This window comes from Neovison vison, chromosome 4, assembly GCF_020171115.1.
Source record: "Neovison vison isolate M4711 chromosome 4, ASM_NN_V1, whole genome shotgun sequence".
NCBI classification, from domain to species: domain Eukaryota; kingdom Metazoa; phylum Chordata; class Mammalia; order Carnivora; family Mustelidae; genus Neogale; species Neogale vison.
Window position 1 is genome coordinate 224,531,764 of NC_058094.1, and position 12,924 is coordinate 224,544,687.

General features: G+C 55.0%; 1 protein-coding gene across 11 annotated transcripts in view; it reads right to left on the reverse strand.

Moving 5' to 3' along the window:
- Nucleotides 1-12,924, reverse strand: part of EZH2 (enhancer of zeste 2 polycomb repressive complex 2 subunit) — an 89,293-nt gene that overhangs the window by 982 nt on the left and 75,387 nt on the right. For all 11 annotated transcript variants that reach the window (XM_044246806.1, XM_044246798.1, XM_044246802.1 and 8 more), the window contains 11 exons: nt 10,298-10,389; nt 8,696-8,933; nt 7,609-7,778; nt 7,100-7,194; nt 6,024-6,064; nt 5,541-5,666; nt 4,729-4,907; nt 3,255-3,350; nt 2,536-2,617; nt 1,722-1,802; nt 1,483-1,567 (listed from right to left, as the gene is read on the reverse strand). In XM_044246806.1, coding sequence (XP_044102741.1) covers nt 1,483-1,567; nt 1,722-1,802; nt 2,536-2,617; nt 3,255-3,350; nt 4,729-4,907; nt 5,541-5,666; nt 6,024-6,064; nt 7,100-7,194; nt 7,609-7,778; nt 8,696-8,933; nt 10,298-10,389 — 1,285 coding nt within the window. The remainder of the gene's footprint in view (nt 1-1,482; nt 1,568-1,721; nt 1,803-2,535; nt 2,618-3,254; nt 3,351-4,728; nt 4,908-5,540; nt 5,667-6,023; nt 6,065-7,099; nt 7,195-7,608; nt 7,779-8,695; nt 8,934-10,297; nt 10,390-12,924) is intronic.

Genomic DNA, 12,924 nt, shown 5'->3' on the forward strand with positions numbered 1-12,924 from the left:
TGTCCTCGGCCTCACGAGGGCGAGCATGACTTCCCACAGGAAGGACCCCGACGCCGACCAGGTAGGACGTGAGCTGGACCCCTTGCACGAGTGAGCCAACACGTCAATGTGAAGAAAACGTTCACAGAAGGAAATTAAGAGGGTGCCTGGCTGGCTCCGTTGGAAGAACACGTGACCCTCGGTCTTAGGGTCATCGGTTTGAGCCCCACACTGGGTAAAGAAGATTACGTACACCTTGTTTTTTTAAGTGCTACTCCAGTGAGCACACAAAACGAGAAGGCACGAGAGCCTTGCTGTTGGCCTGGAGACAGAGGCAGGGTCTGCACAGGAGACCACACCAGCCACCCATTCCCTTACGCCAAAGCCTAATCCGGAGCAAGGCCCGGACTCTCTCCCGTGCTGGGACGGCGGGGAGGGGAGGACCTGCAGAAGGACCGTCTGCAGTGGGCCGGGGCGGGTTCAGGAGGCCCCAGGGCGGAAGGCATCTCCGCAACACCCAAGTGCAAGGGGAAGCGGCCAGGTTTCCCGACGGTGTAGCTGCGGTCACCCGCGACGGGGCCGCCCGAAACAGCAGGTTTTCAGCGCGGCCGGAACAGCCTTCTCTTGGAAGAAGATGCCAGCTGGGACTCTCACAGCCCGAGACGAGAAGGCAGCGCCCGGCTTCAGAGCTTCCGAGCCGGCGACCCTGTCGCCAGGGGCTACCGCGGCCGGCGACCTGGAGCCGAGCCAGTGCTCCGTGACCGCTCGGAGACCCCGCGGCGCTGGAGAACCAGGCCAGGTCGGCTCTGCCTGGGCTCCGGAGATGCCACAACAGGGAAACCGCAGGCGACCAGAAGCGGGAGCGGAGCCCGAGGAGGGGACGCGGCTGCGGGAAGCTCAGGGTCGGGCGGGACCGCACGTGGGGGCGCTTCCTCGGGAGGAGCAGAGCGAGGGGCTTCCTGAGCGGCCGCTGGGAGCCACGACGGACGGATCAGAACCGGACGGAGCCGCGCGGACGGAGCAGCGGCAGGGCTCGAGGGGACGGACTCCAGCTCCGAAGGCAGTTCTGTGGGTAACACGCCATCGGGCGGCACCGCCTGCCGCCGAGCAACGGTTCGGGTCGGAAGAGCCATCGGTGCGACAAACCGCAGGGCCGCGCGGGCCTCCAGCGCCCAGCACCCCGACGGGTCAGCAGCCGGCAGCGCCGCCGAGACCCGCCACCCGCGGAAAGATTACAATTCACTTTACTGCAGTGGTTGGGAACTGAACCCACAACATGTGAGCTAAGCCCGTATGTCAGAAATAACCACTACTTTGGTGGTTGGAACTACATTACCAAGGAAGTACGGCCTAACTGCCCACCAATGCCCCCGACACGTAACAACCAGAAATAAATCCCCCCAAGAATGGGGGATCCGACAGAGTGAAAAGACAGCCTCTGTCTGTGAGCGCAGAGTTCGGGAAGATGAAGCCCTCGGATCACCAGAAATACGCGGTACCAACCTGTAATCAAAAAACAGCTCTTCGCCAGTCTGGATGGCTCTCTTAGCGAAAATCCCTATCCTGTGATCGCCGTTCACCATCATGACTGGAACGAGAAACACACCGGGGTCAGGGAGTCGGAGGAAGACTGGCCCTGGGGGGCCGGACCCCGGCGCGCGGCAGCATCGTGCGGGGCATCCCAGGCCGCCGGGCGGGTCTCAGAGAGGTTCCCTCGGGCACGCGGCTCCGTCAGCACCTACCTTTTGCATAGCAGTTTGGATTTACTGAGTGATTTGCAAAACGAATTTTGTTACCCTTGCGGGTTGCATCCACCACAAAATCTAAAAAAAGAGAAAAACCAAGCGTTCCCTAGTGAACTGTTTCCGTCCCAGGTCTGTGAACACGAAGTTCTTACAGTTCTGGACACAGCCCCGGCGCTCGTTCCTCAGGGCTTGCCTTTACAAACAAGGAATCAAAATTCCTAACTTCAAGCGTAATCATTTCACATTTAAGATTATTTTTTTCGCTCTACTCTCTGTGGAACATGTTTGCAGAAAGATCTGCTACGTGTCCCAGGGGAGTTTCTCTGAGGTTGGGGATCAAGCACCCCTGCATTTTCCTCATGCCCCCCCGCACTCCGGCCTGATGCCCCACCCGAGAACCCATCTGAAAACCCGCTGCCCTCTTCTCACAGGCCTTGAGAACGCCCCAGGCGGGAAGTCCGGGCGCGGCGGCCCACTCCGGCACCCCAGCCCCGTCGCAGGTCAGGGGGAGTGCGGGCGGCACAGAGGCCGGGGGCCAAGTGGGGCCCAGGTCGCCGGGAGCAGAGCAGGAGAGCAGCTGCAGCAAACCCGCGGCAAGCTCGCAGCCGCCTGGCGCCGCCCCAGCAGCGGATGGCTCGGAACCATCTGGTCCGGCTGGGGGGCTCGCAAACACACAGCCTATCCCGAAGCCTGTGCCAGGGCGTGAGGGATCCCGGCGCTTGTCGGCCCTGCTCCGGCCCAGGGACCTCTGTCCCCACGTCTCCACTCCAACCAGGGGAGGCCTCCGGGATGGCCTCCAGGTCAAACGTACCATTGTTCAAGTTGAACAGGAAGCTGCACATGTATTTATCGTACACTTTCCCTCTTCTGTCTGCTTCGTCTTGAGAAATAATCTACAAAGAAAGGCAGAGGTGAAGATTGTTTTGGATTAGGTGATCGAGACTGGCAGGTGCACACACAAGCTCCTCGGGAGAATCTGAGACCTTCGTCCCTGCGGTCAGGTGTCTCTCTTTGTCCCTCCCACTCAAGCTACGGGCTGGTGTTTCACAACCAGCACCTTTTTTAAAGACTGCGACTCCGAAAGGAACCATGTTGCAGAAAGTCATCAACAGTCTTTCCGCTGAGGAAAAATACAAACTGCATGGGTTAATTCCAGAGTGAAGCCAGCCCGATCGTTTCCCCCAACTCTACAACTAAAAACCGATGACATGGTTGTTTCCGATCCTTAGCGGGCCGGCTGCGGATCCAGTAGGGCAGACTCTACAGCACAAAGCCCTAACCGCCCCCTGGCCCCCCGACAGTAAATGCTAAGTGTGACAAGGACGGAGGCAGTCCATTTACCAAGCAAGCCAAACCCACAAGCAGGAGTACGTCCGAGCTGAAAAGGCATTTTTTATTAATTCACTTCCAATCAAATCCAACAGACTTGTCCGGTGACCTCAGCCCCAAACAAAGTCACATCCGACCCCACGCGAACACACGTGACCAGCAGACACTGAACCGCCTGAACCCGGGCTCCCCGCGCCTCACCTCTCCACAGTACTCCGAGATGAATTCATTCTTCTGGACAGGATCTTTGATGAAAATGCCCCAGCCTGCCACGTCCGACGGGGCCAGCAGCAAATGCTAGAGAGGAAAGCACACGCGATCGCGTCATCAGAGGACGGCGAGGACGGCGTGCCGACAGACCGACGGGAAGACGCGCTGGCCGTCCCCAGCCCGTTCGAGCAGGCATCCGGCCGGTCGCCGGCGGCCCGAGAGCTCGGAGCATCCTGAACCGGGGCCGGCTTAACAGGTATCGGAAAACCACGGTTTCCTTGAATAACTAAAGCAATCTTTGGTCCCACCGTTCAGCAAATGAAACCCAGCTGGTAGAAAAAGTGTGTTCTCTTTCGTTTCAGGAGTCCTGAAAGAAGTCGACGGCGGCGGCGCGTCAGCATGAACCGTTCCCGAACACCCGGAGGGGAGTTCACGGTGGCACAAGTCCGGGGTGGGGGAGACAGTGAGGGAAAAGGAGACGGTGAGGACTGAGCAGGGGACCTGGGGCCTGTCCCAGCATCACTGCGACGTGAGGACGAAATTAACAACTCGGAGTCAGAAAACCACCGGAGCCTGTCCCGGCCCCCACAGCTGCCGCCGGGGCCAGAGATCCGGGTGGAGGCACCGCTGCCTGGCACACCACCCCGCTTATGTCCTAATGGCTCTGGGACGTAAGATGGGAATGTTGTCCGTGTCTGTCATCCTGCCCTACACGCGTGGGCAACACGGTCCTGTGGCCTCAGCTGCAGGGGGCTCGGGGCCAGAAGCATGGACGTCCCCAACTCCCAGAGTGGGACTAGTGGGCGGACACACAGTGCTTCGAGAAAGGACTGTGTCGTGCGGCAGGCCCCGTTCCAAGAGCGGACACTACCGGGAGAAGAAACCCTCAGTCCGCCTCACCTAAGGGCCTGAGCTTCCCCCTACGACGCGGGCAGCTTCCTCTGCTCAGCCCTCGCCTTCCCGGGGCTGCCATGACCGACCCGGCCTGCACCTCGGGGACGGCAGCTCCAGGCCCCGCTGTGCGGTCAATGTCATTAAAGAAAGGGAACTACATTTGCAAGAACTACCCCAGAAAATCTCCCCCTTCCCTGGGGTCTTATTTGGTAAGAAAGGGTCTCTCCCCGCCGACAGGACCACCCCCTACTCATGTGGGGGACTGGAGCACGGGTTCTGGATAAACTAGAGAAATTCCTCTCCTAACATGACGCCGTCCGGGCCGGTCTGAACTCACTGGTTCGTCTCACACCAGCGGAAGGGGCCCGCGGAACACTGCCTTGGGACCCAAACCGCCCCCGAGTCCCCCATTTTCCCTCTGGCCACTGTGGCATTCAGGGCTCCCCTCTGCTTTCCCTACTTCATAGCAGCGGCGAGTGTGCCGCAGCCCCAGGCGGTGGGGACGGGTGGGGGGTGGAGGGGTGGGGGGGTGGGGACGGGTGGGGGGTGGGGGTGGGGGCGGGGGGCGCACCTTCTTGGAGCCGCGCTGGATGCTGCAGTTCTTGCAGGACACGTTCTTGCTGTCCCAGTGGTCGGCGGCGCCGCACGTGAGGCAGAGGTCGGGGTCGCACTCGCGCACGGCCAGGTAGCACGGGCACTGCTTGGTGTTGCACTGCGCCTTGCAGCGGCAGCCGGGGAAGCGGTTCTGACCTGCCGCGGGAGGCCTCATCACGCGGGGCGCAAGCAGTCACCCCGGGTGCCCCCGGCCCACCCCGCCCGGGCCGGCGGGAATCGCGGTCACGGTGGACGGTCACCACCGGGCTCCTGGCTTTCCGTCTGCATGTGTTAGGCGGCATGTGGACTGAAAAGCTCTTTGATTTTATTTAACCTAAACCCTTCCTTCGCAGCCATCTTGTAAGAGCTGTGGTTCGCGACCCTGCTAAGGGCCCAGAGTTCTAGACACTTCCTGGTATCCAAGCTGCCTGTGCCGTCTCCTTGAACGCTTCCAGCCCCCTTTACCCTGAATCCCGACCCAGGGCTGCTGTCAACTGCTGGTAGCCAGAGGCCCTGGGAAGCCATTTCTAGATGCCCTCTATGTCCTGTGCCGACGTTACTAAGATCTAATTTAAACGACCCAATCCTGCCTGGCCTGCCCAGGCCCTGCTGGCCGCCCGCAGAGCCCGATCCGGCGCCCCACCAAGCCCTGTAGGATGCACGCACTTCCCAGAAAGCTAAAAGGGAAACAATGAGGCAAGCGCTGCTATGATCTCGTTCTGGCTTCAACTGCTGACCCAAAGCCTCTGAAATTCTCATGCAGTTTATCAAAACAAAACAGATACTTACACTCTGAACTACACTGACAAAACTTTTCACAAAAGTTTTGTGCAATCACACAAGGGCACGAGCTGTCGCAAGGCTGCCGCGGGTGGTCGCAGGGCTGGTAGTTGTACACGTGGTTCGAGGAGCCGTCTGCGGGGAGGGCACAGCAGTCAGGCCACAGCCGCGGGGATGTTCTCCCGCCGGGCGCGCAGCCCGTCTTCCGGCCCCGACTTGTCCGCGGGGTGACGGCAGACGCTGCCTCCCCTCCCCCACGTGCCTGGCCAGGCCGGAGCACTGTCCCCCGACCCCAGAGGACGTCCTTCTCGGACGGACTCACTCCCGCTGCACCGGAGGACTGACTGGGAGCGAGGCCGCAGCCGTCCTCCGTCGCGGGGGGTTCCGTGGACGCGGTCAGCCGTGTCGGAACTCCCGAACACGGATCAGCTACCGTCTTAAGGGAGTAGACGGTTTTAAGTTAGTTACGAAGTTGAACAGAAGGATGCTGACCCTTTTTCAGCTGGATCTTTCTGCAGTGTGCGGCCCACAACCTGCAAAACACAAACCGTAAGTCGCCTTTGCGAAGCTAAGGGTACCAACCCAGCGCCGGTGCCGCGGACGCACGTGTCAGCGCGTGCCCTGAACGTACAAGCGCTTTGAACCCAGGTCTCCTGGACCAGCGCGGGGTTTGGGGTACAAATGTCCCACACCATCCAAATCTGCGTGTAAGCTCTGACTCCCCACAAACCCAGCCTTGTGGACCAAAAGCCTTACTGGTAACGGATTTGCACAGACTCGGTCCTGCACGTGCCCCGCCGCATTCCGACAAAGCAAGCGAGAGAAGCGGCTACGGGGAAACTAGTTATGGGACGAGGGGACACACTGGGTGGCCCCATGTTGTCTGCAGGTCAGCAGGAAGCCCGCGGGAGATGCGCTGTCGGGGGAGCCTGTCCCACGGCCCGCGGCCCCGACTTCCACAGCTGGCCGCACCCCCCCGGGCTCCTGTGGCTGCGGACTGGCCTGAAACAGTGTCGCTTCTCTCATCTGGGGCGTCTGCGGTCCCCCACTGCGGTTCCCCACTGAGCTGCGGGGTCAGACGTCAACCAGGAGACTCCTCTGCGGCTGCGATGGCCGCACGGCCTGAGCTGCTCTGGTTCTAAAGGAAGGCGACAGTCCCGCCTTCCGTGAAGCGAGGGACGGTGAGCGTGTGCACAGCCGGAGCGGAGCGGAACCCTCACCCCCTCACCCCCTCACCGATGCGGCCCGCCCCCGCCGGACACCCTGTGCTCCTTGCCACGAGCGCCCAGGAACGGCGAGCCCCACCGGGCCGAGAGCGGCCCCGCATGGGGACAGATGTCCAGCCGGCTCGGGGACAGAAGTCCGGCTCCTGGACCAGCCAGCTCGGCGCTCCCGTGAACCATTCACGCCCAGCAACCCTCCAGCGCACAGCTCCTGGCTTGGTTTCGGCTAAACTGCAGCGCGGTGACCACACTCCCGGGACCCTGCGCACACCCCGACCCCGCGGGCCGCAGTGCTCTCGGGAGCAGGAGCCGAGCGCAGCCCACCGCGGCTGCACAAGCGCTCACCGGTGTTTCCTCTTCTTCTTCCTCGGCGGCGTGTCCACGTCCTCGGCCGGCGCCGGAGCGATGATGCTCGACTCTTTGACGCGAAACTCATACACCTGACAGGAGGCAGAGTCACGGGGCCCTGAGTGCCGTGTGTGCGGGCGAAGCAGCCTGAGACGCACCCGTTCCGGAAACCTGTCCGGCTCGGCCGTGCACTGCCAGGGGCCAGGGGCGAGCAGACGCGGACCGACCCTCGCGCGGGGACAGCAGCGGCCACCACGCTCTGGGCAAGAGCCGCGAGGCCAGCCTAACGTCCTCCTGGCTTCGCAGATCCACTCCCTGAAACACCTCAAGTCCGAAGGATCGTCTCCCCCCAGCTCCCACCCTGTGAAAAACCAGATCAATCTACTTCTTTTTCAGGACATGAACAGGAGCTCAAGCGTAACCACAAACAGTCTTCTGTTTGGACAGCAATGACTATTTTCCCTCCATCTCAAGTTCCTGAACAGTATTTTATCAGCTGTGCTTACCTGTCGACAAGTTTTGGTCCCAATGAGCCTGGCAATGGCACAGAAATTGTCATAATACGTGCCGATGAGGACCCTGAACATCGAGGCCTCCGCACCGCTCCACTCCACGTTCTCGGGAGGCTCAATGTTTGGCTTCATCTTTATGGGTGTTTGACACCGAGAATTCGCTTCTAGAAAACCGAAGTTAAGCACTGGTCAAGAGAAATGACAACTGGACAACAGTATTAAAAAGTAAAACTACAGGGCCTGGGTGGCTCAGTCAGTTGAACGTCTGCCTTCAGCTCAGATCATGATCCCCGGGTCCTGAGATCGAGCCCCGCGTCAGACTCCCTGCTCAGTGGGGAGCCTGCTTCTCCCTTTGCCTCTGCTCTCCCCGTCCACTTGTGCGCACACTCTCTCTCTCTAATAAATGAATAAAATCTTTAAAAAAAAAAAAAAAGTAAGACTCCAGTTGTGCCTAAGAAAAGGAGCAAGAAGTGAACCATCTTAAGAATAAATAGTCAAGGGGCGCCTGGGTGGCTCAGTGGGTTAAACCTCTGCCTTCGGCTCAGGTCATGATCTCAGGGTCCTGAGATCGAGCCCCACATCGGGTTCTCTGCTCGGCAGGGAGCCTGCTTCCCTTCCTCTCTCTCTGCCTGCCTCTCTGCCTTCTTGTGATCTCTGTCAAATAAATAAATAAAAAGTCTTAGGAAAAAAAAAAAAAAAGAATAAACAGTCAAGCCTCCCACAGAACCCAGGGTTGGTTCCCCTGACCACAGCCTCTGAGGTGCAAGCCGAGGGGCGGCGGGCTGGCTCCAAGAAACACGTGACTCCTAATCTCGGGCACGGGCCCCACCCTGGGTGTAAAGCTTACTGTAAAACACATTTTTTTTAAATAAAATGAAGAAAATGAGAAGGACGGAGAAAGAACAGTGACGCCCAACCTGACAACACAGGGGACCGGCGACCCTCCAGCGAGCGGGCGGGCAGCAGGCAGCAGGCATTCCACTCCACAGCCTGAGTTCTCTGCTCTCGGGTTTGTCCTCAGCCCGAGAACGACCCCGCTGAGCACAGGGCGCGACCACCCACTCCCTCATCCGGGGCTCACCCGAGGAGCTGGAAGTCTCGTCCTTTTTCTCCTCCTCCTCTTTATCGTTGTTCTCCCCGCCCGTCTCGGTCCCTGCTTCCCGGTCACTGTCCGTGTCCTTGGACTCCAGCACGCTGATGGTGGGGGTGCTGGGCCGGCTGCTGTTGGGGAGTCTGCCTCTCCTGCGGCCACCAGGCCGCTTCGGCGGGGTCTTGATCCGCTCCGCGGTGAGGGCAGCAGCAAACTCCTTTGCTCCCTCCTACAAAGGGAAAAGGGTACACATCACGGTCAAGTTCTACAGCTCATTTTGCTGGATGAGAAAAAAAAGGATTGCATAAAGCAAATTAAGCCAATACATGGTATCACAGTATCCATTTGTACAAATCATCATTTCCCTATCTAGATGCTCTTGGTTTTCTAACTGCTTTTGACAGTTTGAAATATTCAGGAAGGTACGACAGGTTCTCTTTGTGCTACAGGGGTGTGAAATGGACAATTCTATGCGAGCCTGTGAACTATATACAGTGATTATAGTAAGTTAAAATACAAAGAAAAAACTCTCTTTAAACATGAACTGTTATGAAAAGAATCATACCTAATGGGCATCCAGAGTCAGACTTTCTATTTCAGGCTTTAAGAGGCCTCTCTCCGCTAGTAATTCAAGTACTCAAGAAACAGAAGCAGAAGCAGGCCAGGTGTGGCCGCTTCCAGCCTTACTATTAAAATCTCCCTTTTTTTCCCTGTGAGGGAAGCAGAGCCCCCAGAGGTCGTGAAAGGAGCCTGAGGAGCGAGGCTGTGAGCGTTCCAGTCTATACTGGCAAGTCAATAACCCAGACTTAGGATGAAACCACAGTAGGATCATGGAGGGGAGAGAGACCACAGCCACCACCCAGATGGGCCAAATAAACTTCCGCCTGTAGAGAGGATTATAAGATGATGCTCAGGAATCCCATTTCTAGTGGCAGGAGAAGGGAGAAGTGTGAGGGCAGCCAACAGGTTACACTTCATTCTACAAAAATCAAATTGCTTAAAAATAGGATACCTTCTGCAGGTGCCATTCAATGAATCTTCTGTCCAAAATCCAACAGGGAATATATACCCATTAGTTCCTAGGTAGGAGTGGCTTGGTTCAAAGGGAAATGGTAAAAATAAGATAGTACCCGTAAAAAGCAACTTTTCTACCTCACATTCTCCTAAACCCTTACCTTTTCTCCATCATTAAAAAACAAAACAAACAAACAAACAAAAAACCAACTGTGGGACCGACTACCATGTAAAACGAGACGGCCTACGCTGAGGAAGGCTCACCAAGCTTCTGGGGCTGAAGGGGCCACCTGTGCTGCTCACACTCATAAGTTTGGTGGCGGGTCTAACAGTCCTTGGTCCTAAAGGCCTCGGAAGGTTGCTGAAGCGATTACCACAAAGAATAATACAAGATTCAGGAAGGACTAGAATGTGCAGCGCGCGGCAGCAAGGCAGGAACCCGCGCGGGTGAGAATGTCCGCCACGCTGGTGCACGGCCAAGGACAGGGGCCACTGTGCGACGCTGCCTTCACAGACCTGGCCACCGACCCCCAGCAAGAATCCTCCGCTGCCCTCCGGCCGCGCGGCGCGCCAGCTTACCAAGTGCTGATAACACTGTGGTCCACAGGGTTTGTTGTCTAGAGCCGTCTCTGTGTTCTTCCGCTTGTAAGTATTGGGTGTTGCATGAAAAGCTGCAAAATAAACACAGAATATCCAGATTTTACTGGATTTACATTTTCATTTGTACTGTTTCAGTGGAAAAAATCACTTTTCTACACTCCAAACTTGCCAGTGTATCGTCTCCATGTCAGAACTTTCCTTCAAGTTCTTACCGAATCATCTCCATGCGTTCTCCTCAGCTCTCCCCCGGAACACTGCCACTCCTCCCCACCAACCCCTAACCAGGGAGGAGACAGTAAATTCTGGAATAATCAGTGATTCCCTATTTCTCTCCTTAAAACTACAATTGATACACAGACCTCTAAACTCTGATTATGAACATTCACTGAGACTTTAATATCTCCATAGAAACAACTGATATGTCCTCTCTACAAGGAAATCAGATTTCCCATTTTTACCAAAAGAATCCTAGCATCTACAATTTCTTAATTTCCAAAAGAAGGTCAACAGTCGGCTTGTCAAAATGGAAAAAAATAGGACAGCACTTATTAAAAAAGTAAAAATTCAGAGGACAGGGCGCCTGGGTGGCTCAGTCAATTAAGCAGCCAACTCTTGGTTTGGGCTCAGGTCAAGACCTCAGGGTCCTGGGATTTCGCCCCTAGTCGGGGGGCGGGGGGGGGGTCTGTGCTCAGTGGGGAGTCTGCTTCCCCCTCGCCCTCTACCCCTCTGCTAGTGCACGCACTCTCTCTCAAATAAATAAATCTTTACAAATAAAGAGGACAAGAGCGCCTGGCTGCTCGGCTGGAAGAGCCCGAGGCTCTTGGACTCGGGTCATGAGTTGGAGCCTCGTGGTGGACGCAGCAACTAAACAAGCAAACTTCTAAATGATTACAGAGGCCAGCCTCAGACTACTGAAATTCAGTTTCTTCAGACCGACACAATTCAGGAATCTAACGAGAGCCTGCAGTCAGCACCCTTCTACAGGAAACACATGGTCACCTAAAAGAGGTTCTAGAAAGAAGTGTTTGAAACTTAAAATCCCCAAATGATGTGATAACAAAAGGATTCAGATTCTATTACAAGGCCGAACTAAATAAACACGAACACACAGTGGTGAGAACTTACAAATCCCTCGAGAAAGCCTACTTCCAGCTGCCAAGGCAAATGTTAGAAATGCCCTGTTCAGAATTACACAAGATGAAAATTATCTTAATTTGGATACAAATAAGTGACACATTCATGAAACAAACCATTTAAAAAACATCTGTAGGGGTGGCTCAGTCGATTAAGCACCGACTCGTGATTTCAGCTCAGGTCCTGATCTCACGGGTCACGGGATCCAGCCCCAGGTTGGGCTCCACGCTCAGTGGAGTCTGTTCCAGATTCTCTGCCTCTGCACCTCCCCCAACTCAAGCATGTGCTCTCTCTCTCCAAAATAAAGAAATCTTAAAAAAATTAAAAAACAAAGTCTGTAAAAAGCCATACTCTATCCATAGAACTTAAATGGGAAAGACAGACTGATGAGGGAAACAAGGGAAAAAAGACAAAGTTGTGTTTTTGAAGGAGAAATTCAAGGCTCAAATTCTGTTTCAAGTGTGTGTTAGAGTTCCCTATGAAATGAGAGACTGATACTACAACTTATTTAGCATTGGATTATGTTTTTGAACAGGTGAGGACCCCTACCATACAAAGTCTGAACCTATAAAAGGTTAAGGTTACATCAGCAGCTAAAAATTAACCTCGATCCAAAAAACAAGATCGACCTTAGCCAGTGAGCAGCACATACAGAGTGATCTATTTTTGGTAAAATTTGTTTTTAGTGTGGATATCTCCCCTATTCATAAATCGATGTTCTTGATTTCACCTGATCCAGGGAAAAAGACAAAGGCACATACGTATCTGTACACATGCGTGCCCAGAGGAGGAGGGCAGCTCCTGCCAGTCCTGGGCTGGGAGACGCCGTAGGGGCATCAGAGCAAAGTCACATAACACTCGCCAGCCAAGTTCTGGCTATGAAGGAAAAATTAAGCTGCTAATAATCAGAGGTACTTTATTATCAAAGGTAAAAAAAATTCTTAATTTCCCATAGCATTTAGCTTAAGAAAGAGAACTATTTTCCTTACTAGACTTCCCTCACAATATCAAACTTCAACTGTTTAAGAAAACTAGGTATATTAAGAATTCCCTCTTCTAGAAATGTCTTGACTGTTTGAGATTTTCACAATACTTAATATTTTCACATAGGCATCTTGAAATACCTGTATTTCAAGTAAGTTATTAAACTATTTTTAAGCTAAATATAATTGGGGGGTAGAATATGTAAAATTCCCTGATCACAAAAATTATTAGGATATTTAAGCAAGGTGCTTTCTTAAAAAACTGTACAAAAAGGAAAGAATATGGGATGTTGAGGGGTTTTGTTTTTTTTGTTTGTTTAATTTCAAAAGCAACCTATAAAATCTTGGTAAAAAATCTAAAGGTTTTCAAGTAAAGGTAAAAAGACTGTTACGGGACGCCTGGGTGGCTCAGTGGGTTGAACCTCTGCCTTCAGCTCAGGTCATGATCTCAGGGTCCTGGGATCGAGCCCTACATCGGGCTCTCTGCTC